Source organism: Triturus cristatus, chromosome 6 (assembly GCF_964204655.1).
Source record: "Triturus cristatus chromosome 6, aTriCri1.1, whole genome shotgun sequence".
Classification (NCBI taxonomy): Eukaryota; Metazoa; Chordata; class Amphibia; order Caudata; family Salamandridae; genus Triturus; species Triturus cristatus.
In genome coordinates this window covers 1067494081-1067507460 of record NC_140589.1, presented here as the reverse complement: position 1 = coordinate 1067507460, position 13380 = coordinate 1067494081, and the positions used below count along the sequence as shown (strand labels likewise).

The window sequence follows — 13380 nt, the reverse complement described above, 5'->3', positions numbered from 1 at the left end:
GTGCTGGGGGCCACCAGGAGTTGTCCCAGGTGGAGGGTGTGAACCCCAGGATGAGTACATCGGTCTTCTCTGTGTTGAGCTTGAGGCTACTGTCCTTCATCCGAGTGGCGACAGCCTTCATCCCGTCAAGTTGTTCTTGGCGACTGTGGATTTGTTGGTGGGGAAGACAGTCAGCTGGGTGTCAGCTTTGGAGACAGTGTTGAGTCTGTGGTTCCTGACGGTGACTGCGAGCGGGGCCATGTAGATGTTGAAGAAAGTGGGGCTCAGGGAGGAGCCGTGAGGCACTCCGCAGTTGATCTCTGTGGGTTCAGAGTGGGATGGTGGTAGATTGACTCTCTGTGTTCGAACGATGAGGAAGGAGCGCATTCATTCCAGGCCATTGTCACGGATGCCGGCGTTGTGGAGTCTTGTGCATAGGGAGCGGTGGGATGCCGTATCGAAGGCGGCCGAGTGGTCTAGGAGGATGAGGGTTGCAGTTTTGCCTTGGTCGAGAAAGAAACTGAAGTAGTCTGTGGTGGCATGGAGGGCGGCCTCGGTGCTGTGGTTGCTTCGGAAGTCAGATTGGGAGAGGTCCATGATGTGGTTCACTTCGATGAACTTGGAAAATTGGGTGTTGATGGACATCTCGATGACCTTGGCTGAGAAGGGGAGCAGAGAGATGCGTCTGAAGTTCTTGAGGTCAGTTGGGTCGGCAGAGGGTTTCATCAGCAGGGTGTTGATCTCTGTGTTTTCAGTCTTCTTGGAAATTGGTGGAGTTGATGGAGCAGTTGATGGTGCAGCAGAGTTCCGCACCTTAAATACATACATGTTTTCTCTCAATTATTGTATAAAATTGGCAGCTCCACACATATTTTACAATTCAGACATTGCAATGATATTCAGTTAGCCCTTTTAAAAATGCAATCACGTACACAATTGCCACTATACTTGGGCCTGGTCTTCTAAAGTGTAAAAGTATCGAAAGAGTGATTTTGTTATCAGAAACATTAGGGAAGGGACATTGAGGATTATTTGGAGCACTTTCCCTTCCGATTCCTACTCCAAAAGAGGTTACTGATGGCCTATTATAGAGTGGGCCAATTTCTGTTTTTTTCTTGCTGAAAAGAAAGCAATGTTTTCAATGTAATGCTTCTCTTGGCCAGTGCCTGGTGCCCACCTTGAGCTAAACTCTAGCCCTCCTAGGAGTGCCATCCCCCTAGTTTGAAGTCCTCTGGTCTACATATTCCCTTTATATCTTGCATAGTAAGGTTACCAAGTCTGAAAAGTGTTTGCTTATTTTCTTCGCTCACTCAGAAAGCTGTCTAATCTCTTGGACCACCTGAAAATGGCAGTTTTAAGCCTAGGTATCTCCAGGTTCAACACTGGAAATGTTGTCTTGGCAGGCAAGCTTCTCTGCGCTCAATGTAGTTCTACGCTCTAGTTGTATATATCACTGAATCAAAACAAATTGACTGTTTCTCTGGTTCTATGAGATTTAAACTCAGTTTCTTCCTGGAAGAAGTCAAAGCATGCTCCTAACTTAAAGCCTTACATCTGAAGAGACCCACTTATTTGATGAAGTTCCTCACATCTTGTGCAGCCTAAAAGATTTAAGACATTGAATCTCTATACAGTTCAATATTCCTCATTTCAATCCTCATGTATGGAAACACTACTTCTCTGTACTTCTCTCGTGCAGTAATCTCTTCTTGGAATCTTCTTTCCACCATTAAATTAGAACCAAATCAACCCTTCTCACATTCAGCGACCTTCTAAAAACACACTTTTTTCTGCCTCTATCCAATTTCTTTCTCCAACCTAATGTGTATGTTTTTTTAATCAGTGTTTACTCAGTTACTGGTATCATCTGGATCATTTAATGTAACTACTTTGCTCAAGTTTATTTTTGTTTATGGTAATGGAATTCAGTTCCTTCATATTCTTGTAGTGCAGGTGCACTATATGTAACTGTAAATAATTCTCATTATTTTGGTTGTTAGAAGGTATTGCAGGAGCAGTTCAAATTAACCTTACAATCGCAATCCCAGACAAATACATTACATAGCAATCATTTAGTCAGAATTATGAACTCAATAGATCTCATGGTTTTGTTATCAACACATTCACTGGAAGAAAATCCAGATTTGTGAGATTTTGGTGCCTGTTGGTATTGTTGGCCACTGCTTTATCAGGCTCTTATTAGTTCTCCCAAACACATAGAGGTTGAAGAGGTATGGTTAGGAGATTATTACCTTCTTTGGGGTCCCTTTTTATGGAATAAAAATACCCTCACCCACTTTTAGTGGCATGCTTCATCATAGGGCTGCTACTACACACCCTGTGTCACCATCAACATGGGTGGAGCAATATATTATTTTCTGTCAGTCACAATGTATTTTAAGGGATCCACAATTAAAAGTGCAATTAAAACTACCTTAAGGGTATCCACTCACATGCTAGTCTAATTTATTCTGGGTCCCCTAGGTAGTGTTTATAACAACATGAGATGGTCTTCGGGTAAAAAGCAAGCCAGATGATGCCAAAGGAAAGTTTTGAAAGAGCACCCAGGTAAATCTGCACCACTGAAGTGTTCTTTCTATGCTTCATGTGGTATAAATTAAAAAAACATTTTCTAGCGCTGTTCTGCATCTTTATTCACTGTGTTGGTAGCACTTTCTAATCACGTATTATAGTTTTCCTTTTAATGTTGAAACACTTTTGATATATGCGTACATACGATGGCTTCAGAAAAGTATGACTCCTCATGAGTTTATTTCCTCCATGTTCAAATATGCTGCATTCTTTTGTAAAAATTACGTAACAAAATTGTTAGATCTGAATTTATTTTTTAAACTAATGCATTACACTAATAAAACCCAGACTCTAGCTAACTTTGCAATTGTTGGCCTCATACTCCATTTTGTTTGTTACGTTTGCTGCCAATGTTCTGCAACAAGTGGATGAACTTGTATTTTCATTTAATGTGTTTCACAAGCAAAGACAACAACCTTGACAAGTTTTAAGTCGAACTCTATTTGCCCAGGGTCTTACCCAGCTTACTTAGTTGATTTTAAAAATGTATTTACTTGCAACTGTTTGGCTTTAGTCAACTCTGATTGGTCTATTTTGTGGGAATCATGTGCAACTGTATTGAATATTGAATATTTGGGATCCATTTTTCAGAACCTTATAAAAATGTGCTCTTTTTGTATGTGATATAGACCCCGATACTACTGGCCTTAGGAGGCGAATCACTGCCAGATTTCTCTCTCATTCAGTACCTTGTATTTTGCTGACCTGAACTTTACTCAATTATTGAGCATACCCTTTTAGTCACTTCTTGACTAAACTTTTTGAACTTTTTTGGTTCCTATTTCGAGTCGACCTCGACCCCTGGTGCCGGTAGGGATGCCTGGATGTAAGCCGTGCGACGCATGTCACCGCCTGAAGTCGGTCATGGATCACCACCGCCGGTGTCTCTACTGCCTTGGGGCCGACCATGATGCCGAGTCGTGCTTCGACTGCCGGGCCTTGACCTCGAAGGCTAGGCGGGAGCGGTCCCGCAAGCTGCTGGAGATCCGGCAGTCGGTTCTGCGCCGCTCAAGGTCCCAGTCGAGGAGGAGGTCGAGGGACCGGTCGCGGAGTCGCAGCCATCACCACTGGTCGGGGTCGAAGTCCTCGCATTCCGGTAAGTCGAGGCACAGTAAGAAAAAGTCGAAGAGGCGACATCGCTCTTCTGACTCCCCTCGCCGGTCGCACGACTCACCTGTGGGTTCAGGTGGCACCACCCGCGCGGCTCCGTCTGAGCTGCAGGAGTCGTGTCCGGTCCCTGGGTCTGATGCGACTCCGGCGGAGATCCGAGACATTTCTCGTGGCCATGAGGAGTCTGGCTCCACTGTCGAGGCCTGCCGGCGTGCCTTCAGGCCCCACAGGCCCGACTGGGGGGCCTAGCGAGCCGGCGGCTCCGTCGTCTACTTGGGTCTCGAAGCCGCAGGCCCCCGTGGGATCCAGGCCGGGATCCCGTTAGACCTTACGACCCCTCCGCTGGCGCGACCCCTTCGGTGCCGCCCCCGGCGCCGTCTTCGGACGACGTCATCCCCAGGTTTAGTCCCGGTCCGGGCCCGGCGTCGGAGCGGCGGCACCGTCTCCGGCACCGATGGATGACAGATTCATCTACCGCCCGGCTGCGACCTTTCCACCGGTCTACCAGGAGTCGGATGACGGGGACAACTGGGAGGGGTCTGAGGACCCTCTGGCACAGCAGTGCTAGTTATCTCAGGACTGGGCAGAAGAGCTGGGGGATGCCAGTGGTCTTGACACCTCCCCTGACACTGGCTACATCTCTCCTCCCTCCGTGGCTACGGAGGTGGGTGCTACCTATTCTGTGGTGCTGCGCAGGGCTGCCGAAGCCCTTCAGCTGGAGCTCCCTGCAGTGGCCGGGAGGACTAACCTCCTCACTGAAGTGCTTCAACCGCCAGTAAGCTCCTCGGAGCCTCTGCTGCAGTTCAATGAAGCACTGTCGGACGTTCTGATGGGCACCTGGTCCTAACCCTCCACAGTCCCTCCTGTGGACCGGAACGTGGCCCGGCACCACCGCCCTGCACCGGGCAGCCCCAGCTTTCTGTCGGTGCACCCCAAACCCGAGAGCCTGGTTATCCAGGCCTCTACCTCCCAGACTGCCTTCCCGTCCGCTCCCCCGGATCGGGGATCCAAAAGGTTGTAACAGTTTAGGAAGAAACTGTTCTCCTCCCTTAGCTTGGGGTTGCGGTCTATCTACACCGCGTGCCTTTTGGACCATTACGCCCACTCCTTGTGGGATACGGTGGCAGACGTGCTGCCCCAGTGTCCGGAGGAGGCCTGGACACGGCTCGCCTAGGCTCTTGCCGAGGGGCGGGATGCGGCACGGTACTCGATACGATGTGGGCTTGACACAACGGACTTGCTAAGCAAGGCAATTGCGACCACGGTGGTGATTCGTCGCCACGCCTGGCTGAGATCCATGAATTTCTCCGGCGACATGCCCTTTGCCTCTTTGGTGACAAAGCGGATAGTGCGCTGGAGCGCTTTAAGGACTCCAGGGCTATGGCCAAGTCCTTGGGCCTCTCGGCCCCGCGCCCGCAAGCTTCTGCTTTTCACCCCTTTCATGGCCAAGGAAGGGGCGCCCCCACACGTCCGTCTAGCCACAGGCCGCAGAACCAGCCTCAACGCGGTCGCGGATTCCGCCGAGGCGGATCAGGGGGACAGCGAGCCAGTCAGCCCACATCTGCCCCGGCAGCATCCGCCTCCAAGCCCTCCTAGTCCGAGCTTTCAGGCCCATTCCACGCCAGTGGGAGGCAGAGTTCGCCATCACCTGTTCCACTTGCGTACCATCACATTGGACAGGTGGGTGCTGCAAATCGTCCGAAGGTGCTACTCCCTCCCCTTAGAGGCGACCCCTCCAGCCATGCCACTGCAGTACCACCGCTTGTTTGGGGATCACTTGCAACATCTGCAGGAGGAAGTTACGGCCCTCTTGGCCAAGAGGGCCATCGAGCGCGTTCCAGGCCCAGAAGTAGGTCGGGTTGTTATTCCCACTACTTTCTGGTTCCCAAGAAGGGCAAAGGGGGCCTGCACCCTATCTTGGACCTCAGGAGTGTCAACGCCTTCCTCCGGAAGGAGAAGTTCAAATGCTCACCTTAGCTCAGTTTCTGGCTGCCCTAGACCCTGGAGACTGAGTGGTAATGTTGGACTTGCAGGACGCTTATTTCCACATCCTCGTCCTGCTGGCCAGCTGGCGTTACCTGCGGTTCACGGTAGGCCACGAGCACTTTCAGTTTACCGCGCTCCCCTTCGGCCTCACCAGTGCCCCTCGGGTATTCACGAAAGTGATGGCGGTGGTCGCAGCTCATCTGCGCAGATTAGGGGTTCCAGTCTTCCCATATCTCGACGACTGGCTGTTGAAGGCGGGCTCGCCCCAGGCAGTCGTCTCCCACCTCCAGACTACAGCCGACCTCCTGCATTTGCTGGTGTTCACCATCAACGTGCCGAAGTCGCATCTGAGTCCCTCCCAGAAGCTCCTTTTCATCGGAGCGGTTCTGCACTCGGCGCAGTCCTGGGTCTATCCTCCGGAACAGCGGGTTAGGGATATTCAGGCTCTGATTCCGATCTTCCAGCCTTTATCCCGGGTTTCGTCAGGTTGGTACTGCGGCTACTGTGTCTGATGGCCTCCTGCATCCTGCTGGTATATCTCGCCAGGTGGCGGATACGTGCTCTGCAGTGGGACCTGAAGTTCCAGTGGGCCCAGCATCGTGGCAACCTGTCCGACCACGTCTTGATCTCAGAGGGCACTGCATGACTGTTGCAGTGGTGGCTCACGGACCGCGAGTGGGTCAGTGGCAGATCCCTCTCCCTACCCCAACCGGAGCACGTAGTGGTGATGGATGCATCCCACCTGGGATGGGGGGGGGCACATGGGAGAGGCGGAGATCAGAGGCCTCTGGTCTCCGGCGGTGTCCCGGCTCCATATCAACCTATTGGAGCTGCGGCCGATCTGGCTTGCACTGATGGCATTCCTTCCCTCTGTTCGGGGAAGTGTAGTGCAGGTGTTCACGGACAACACCACCGCCATGTGGTATTGCAACAATCAGGGCCGGGTGGGGTCGTGGACCCTTTGTCCGAAGGCTCTGCGCCTCTGGACATGGCTGGAACCTCAGGGCATCACCCTGGTGGTTCAACACCTGGCGGGCCCTCTGAACGCCAGGGTGGACGAACTCAGCCGCTGGTGCATGATGGATCACGATTGGCGTCTGAACTCTGACGTGACGCAAGGCCTCTTTCGGCAGTGGGGAGATCCATGGTTAGAACTATTCTCCACCGAAGAGAACGCGCAATGTCATCAGTACTGCGCATTGGAATTTCCAAGGTGGCACTCACACTGAGACACTTTTCGTCATGAGTGGAGTTGCGGTCTGTTGTACGCCTTTCCGCCTATACCACTTCTGCCCAGAGTGCTGCAGATCAGGAGCGACCAGGCCCAAGTTATCCTTGTGGGGATTGGGCACGAAGATACTGGTGTCCCGAGCTACTCAGTCTATCAATCGATCCCCCGGTTCGACTGCCTCTTCAGGAGGACCTTCTGTCGCAGCAACAGGGGACGGTCCTCCACCCGAACCTGTCCAGCCTCCACCTCCATGCGTGGAGATTGAGCGGCGACAGTTGATGCCATTTGACTTGCCTCCTGAAGTCTGTGATGTCATTCTGGCAGCCAGGCGTCCCTCCACTAAAACGGTATACTCCTGCAGGTGGAACAAATTTGTGGCATGGTGCACAGCAAAGGCTGTGGATCCCCTTTCCGCCCCTCTTTCTGAGGTTCTCCTCTTTCTTCTTTCCCTGGCCCAGCAGGGCTCTGCTCTGGGCACCCTCAAGGGATATCTTTCAGCTATTTCTGCTTTCTTGCGGCTTCCTGATCAGCATTCTCTTTTCATATCCCCTATTGTTGCTCGATTCTTTAAAGGCATTACTCATATGTTTCCTCCTGACCCTTTCATAATGCCTCAGTGGGATTTGAACCTGGTGTTAACCTATCTGATGTGTGGTCCCTTTGAGCCACTTCATAATTGTCCTCTTCGTCTTCTGACTCTTACGACTGCTTTCCTAGTTGCCATCACCTCTGCTAGGTGGGTGAGTGAGCTCCAGGCTCTATCTTCTAAGCCTCCTTTACTTTCTGTCCATCCAGACAAGGTTGTTCTCAGGACTCGTCCTTCCTTTCTCCCTAAGGTGGTAACTGCCTTTCACATCTGCCAGTCTGTTTCACTGCCCACCTTCTTTCCGCCTCTGCATCCCTCGAAAGAGGAAGAGAGGCTCCACCGTCTGGACCCAAAACGGGCGCTGTGCTGACCAACTCTTTGTAGGCTACGTGGGCGCTAAAAAGTGGCGGGCGGTGCACAAGAGAACCATCTCCCGGTGAGTCATTTTGTGCATTAAGGCCTGTTATTCCTTGGCTAAGAAGGAACCTTTGGCTACTACTGCCCTGGGACGGGGAGTCCCTTTGCAGGACATTTGTCAGGCAGCAAGGTGGGCCTAACTACACACGTTTGCCAAGTATTATTGCCTGGACAGCCAAGTCCGGATGGATGGCTTCTTTGGCTGTTCCCTTCTCCAGGACTTGGTGTGATCTTGGTTCGCAGACCCACAACCGGGATTGGTATTGCTTGGGTATCTATTCTAAGGTAAGGAATCTAACTAACATGTTTCTTTTAGATGAACAAGTACTTAACTTCGGTAACGATATATCTGTAAGAAACATTAGTTAGTTAGATTCCTTACCGCCCGCCCATCCTCCCCGTTCTGCGAACTGATATCTAGGGTTAAGGTCATCCCTTTCAGGGCCCTAGATTCATGGCACCAGTAGATTCATGGCACCAGTGTCTGTCTCTTGCATGGCTCTGCGTTCCTGGCGCGGAAAGCTATGTACAAGAACTGACGTCCGAGTGCAAGGGCGGCGTCTAAGTACTCCAACGCCATCCCGGCGATCACGACGCCGGCAACGGACGCGGAGCCGCAGACGACGCCTAGCGACACGCAAGGGTATTGCTGACGAAAAATCTTTTCGGATCCAGCCTGACGCCTGGGGATATTCTTAGGTAAGGAATCTAACTAACTAATGTTTCTTACAGATATATCGTTACCGAAGGTAAGTAACTTGTTCTTTAATTGCAGTAGTGTTCTCGGCTCTGATCTTATTGACAGTTTGTATGATTCACCTATTTATAACAGTCTCTGTACTGTAGATGTTTTTAAAGCTTATAGATGCAAAGTTGAGTAAAGCTCCAATATAATTGACACTTTCAATATTGCTGTTGGCATTCAGCCATTGTGCTTAATGGTTTGTTTCCCGATTTAGAAGTTAAACAAAGTTGTTTAAATTGGTACTTTAACGTGTAAAAAGGAAAGTTGTTCTGGGACCCAGAATGTAAAAACACAACAGTTCTGTGCAGGAATACAGGTTACCAGGTTTCTGCACTTAGCATGATTTTTTATTGAATCATTTTTGTAAAACAAGACTGGTTTTACCTCTGATCATACATCATTTGTATTGTGTAAGTGTTACAGCAAAGCGAAAGCGTAATATTTATTGCTTACTGTCTACTTCTGTTTCATCAGTTGCTTACAGTACATTGCTATTGTGTTAATATCATCCATTAAATTAAGTTCCATGAGAGGTTGAAAGGTCTATTCCACATGATCATTTCCAAATGTGTTCCTTTGTGTTTGACTCAAAAATCAAGGAGAAGAAACTGCTTTTGTGCTCTTAAATAGAAGGGGTAGCATTCCCACTTAAAGAAGAAAATAAAAATCTACTGAATTTGTCAGTGAATGCATACTCCACTACCCAGGTGACTTTGTAGCAAGCAAGTACAGTGAAAATGTTTTGAACAGCTGAGGTCTGTGTCTATAACCAGTTTATTGCTTTTTCCTTCTCTAGACGATGTCTTACATGCACTGAGTGGAGCCATGTCCTTGCTGCGGCGATGTAGAGTGAATGCAGCCCTCACCATCCAGCTCTTCTCTCAGCTCTTCCACTTTATCAACATGTGGCTTTTCAACAGGTTGGTCACTGAACCCGACTCAGGCTTGTGTTCGCATTACTGGGGAGCCATCATCCGTCAGCAGCTGGGCCATATTGAGGCGTGGGCCGAGAAGCAAGGCTTGGAGCTGGCAGCTGACTGCCACCTGAGCAGGATTGTGCAGGTTTGTGCCTTTTCTTTATTTAAATTTGTGCACTATTATCGATGATATCTGTTCAGCATCCGTAACCGCAATAAATAATAATTGAGTGAAAACTGTTTTAAGGATGGTTCTGTAAGCATGAAAGCCCTAGTCAAAAGGAAACTTAGTTGCTAAAATTAACATTCAATGCTGTTTTATTTTGATAAATACTTAAACAATGATGCATGAGCACCAGGTATGCCCCTTCTAGCTTATATTGCGCTAAACCACCTCCAGGAGCAACACTTACTTCGAGGGTTGTCTTTCCGCTCTGGGAAACTCTTATTGTCAATGTATGCCAATGATATTCTGCTTTCATTAGTCACCCTGACGCTAAATGTGTCCCCACTGATTCAAGAAATTATCAGATTCTGTAGGCATTCTGGTTTTACCATCAACTGGGATATAACTGACATATTTTCACTTAGTGTCCATACAAGGCCATGCCCACTGGAATACCTGGTTCAGTGGTTCGCAGATTCTGTTACATACTTGGGAATCATGCTACATAGGGAGATGGACTCGACTGTTTTTTGAACTACAACCTGGCCACAGATATCCCACAATGCCAATGAGATATCTGGGTGAGGCTTGCATTGTCTCAAGTAGGCAGTGTGGCACTTGGAAAAGGGTGATTTTGACAATTTTTTATATTTTCCATAATGCCCCCAGTCCCCTATAACAAGCAGTTTGTCCATAACCTCAAGTCCCTACTGATTAGTATTCTCTGGGTCAGCGGGACCACTTGGATAAGCTGAGACACATTGACCCTTCCATATAAACGTGCTGGGTTTAAGGTTCCTAATTTCGAACTGTATTATATTGCGGCTCATTGCCACTAGGTGACATATTGGTACTAGGTGACATATTGGTACCACCCCAATTCATGCCTCCCCTACTTGAATTTGGAATGGGAGCAGGTCGAGGGCACACCCCTGACGACCATTCTCCTGTGATGGACAAGGCCCCAGAGAGAGGTGAGAGCAGTTGCTGCAGCAGGCTGGGCGTGGCACGGGCTGTGCCGCAGAACGGGGCTCCCTTTCTTATGCACTACGGTGATTCCCCTCTTAACCCTTTCCTGCCACTGACCTTAGAAAGCACTGTACTGATTACCTTGTGTAAGATGGCGTGGTATGAGCTAGGCCACCTATATGTGGAGGGGCAGTTCATTAGGCTACAACAGTTTCAATCCAGAGGCAACCCTAAGGCATTAGGCATTTTTACGTTTACAAGGCTAAGTAGTATGGTAGGGAACAGATTTCGGGTTATCTGGTTGAACCAATGGCCTTCCCTCCTTTTTCACAATTGGTATCCTGCACAGATATGAAGAGATCGGTATCCCAACTATGTCAATGTGTCACAACATGGAGCGATTTGGGCCATGCTTTCCAGACAGGCATGAAATGGTGACTTAGGCGTACGTCTGTCTGATTCACTTGGCAAAACCGCTGTGCCTAAATTGGCCACATAACTCTAAACTATTGCCATAAACTTTTACTCTTCAAGTACTTACATAGGGCCTATAGCTCGTGTCTCGCCAGCACCATACAAACCCATCCCATACTCATAACTGGACCCATTATGGTGCTGAGAATTCAGGTTTTCTCCATAGGGCATACAAATGCCCTTCAGTTCAGTCCTACTAGGGGAGGTTCTTGCCCTGTTGGCCTAAATGATGGACTATCACCTCACCGGCTTGTAACACTACTAGGATATGTCAAAGACTTAACCAAAGGAATCCGGCATTTTACGGCAATAACTTTGCTCTTGCCGAATGTAGGGTTGCAATGTACTGGGGAAGCCAGAGCACTCCCAGAGCGACCGACTGGATTCTTGGCCTGATAGTCTGCTATGATCGTATTGAAAGATATACATTGATGCTTCCAAAACTTCATGGCCAAAAGATACATGGGTCCCCACTTTATTTATCTGCACAAGCCACTTATGGGCACCAGCCCCGCCAAGGCGAGCGGATGCACCCACATGTACTGATAATGTGCTAACCTCTACCCCGTCCTGATAGCAGTGTCTATGCTCGCATTCAGTGGGGCTCGGAGTGGGAGTTTGGGATATGAGGAGCTTGCGCTGGACTCTAGTAGTGGTCCTTGTGGTTCATCTTCCACTTTGCATTGTGTGTCAATGATGATGGACGTAATTGAATCTGGATATACCATTTTGGGGTATTCTGCAAATTTGGACCACTGTGATTAAAATTGTGGTTTCACTATAGCTGATTTCAAGAGCATACTAAATGTACTGTATTGTGTGCCTTTGCATTGAATAAAAATGAAACTAAAAAGTGATGCTTAGCCTATTACTTTGTGCAATCTAGGACTAGTATCTTGCGTTATGCACATCTGGTAATGATGCTTGTACCCTCTCTTAAGAATAGTAATGCATTGCATATCACATTGTGTAATCTGGTACAGATATCCCTATCCTCTATCCACAATTGTAATAGCTAGTATCTTACACTATGCACATCTGGTAGTGATGCCCCTCATTTTACACTTAACAGGCCAGTCTGCATGGTTTATGCAATACTATTGTTTCATGTGTAGAAGTTAAAAAGAGGTAAAAATACAATAACTAGGCTATGTGAGCATGGCCCAGTGTTTATCTTCTGTAATGTGATTCTACAATAGAATTTTTAATGCATTAAACTGTGTTTTATGACGTCAGATAAGCGTTGCCTTTTATGTAACATGGAAATTGACCTTTGCATTTTAGTATTAAATGTATGCATCTGTTTCTACAACAAACAACATTACACACACACGGGCCAAAAATCTGCAGCCGAAAAGGATACAATGTGTTCTAAAAATATTGAATATCAAAGGAAATTACTGAAACCTGTGACCTCACTAAAAAAAAAAAACATATTTCCACAATAATCAGTTTCTCTCTTCCTTGCGTGACACTTTCTCAGTGACTGCTCAGCTGACATACTGTATTTTCAAAAAGTATCATTGTTGAAGATTCCATTAGAGTCTTAGAATCGATGCAGCCCTGAGATCTGTTGAGCTATGCAGTAATCAGGTGGCATTTCCGCTAATGTTCAGTCCACCTAGATAAAATCATTTCAAACTGTACATTGAGAGGTTTTCTATGAAGTCCAGTGCTTCTGTCTTAAAAACAATTACCATAGGGAAAACGGGACACAAAGTTCTGCTTAAAATAAATGGATGCATATGCACGGGGTATTCTCTAAACCTGAGAGTTGTTACAATTTGCGCGTTAATGAAACCACAGATGTTCCCTTTTTGAGTTTGTGGATTACTTAGTGTGACATATCAGGTTTTAGCTCTATGTTGGACAAGGTTAGATACATGGGATTATATCGAGGCACTAATGGGGTTTCAGCCTACTATGTACAGCAGGTAGCTAGATAATATGCTTCCACTCTACTGGGGATCTGGATTTTATTTCCCATTTATAGTATATGCAATGTGACATCTCGAATATCAACAGATGCCACCTAGGACACAGAAGCACTCACTGATGATTAGTGTCAACTTGGAAAACACCTGCTGATAGCCAGTGCATGGTAACTATCTTCCTTACATGGCTGCTGAAGGAGAAGACGTTTTTCCCAATCAGCTGATCAATCGATCTAGGCTAGTAAGGAGTGCTCCTTGAACATGATCACTTCAC

At 47.9% G+C, this 13380-nt stretch overlaps 1 protein-coding gene across 16 annotated transcripts in view; it reads left to right on the top strand.

Annotated features, from left to right (window-relative positions):
* The window catches only part of AFDN (afadin, adherens junction formation factor), a 1598291-nt gene that overhangs the window by 768377 nt on the left and 816534 nt on the right, over positions 1-13380 (top strand). For all 16 annotated transcript variants that reach the window (XM_085611917.1, XM_085611916.1, XM_085611915.1 and 13 more), the window contains one exon: positions 9443-9708. In XM_085611917.1, the coding sequence (XP_085468043.1) occupies positions 9443-9708 (266 nt within the window). The remainder of the gene's footprint in view (positions 1-9442; positions 9709-13380) is intronic.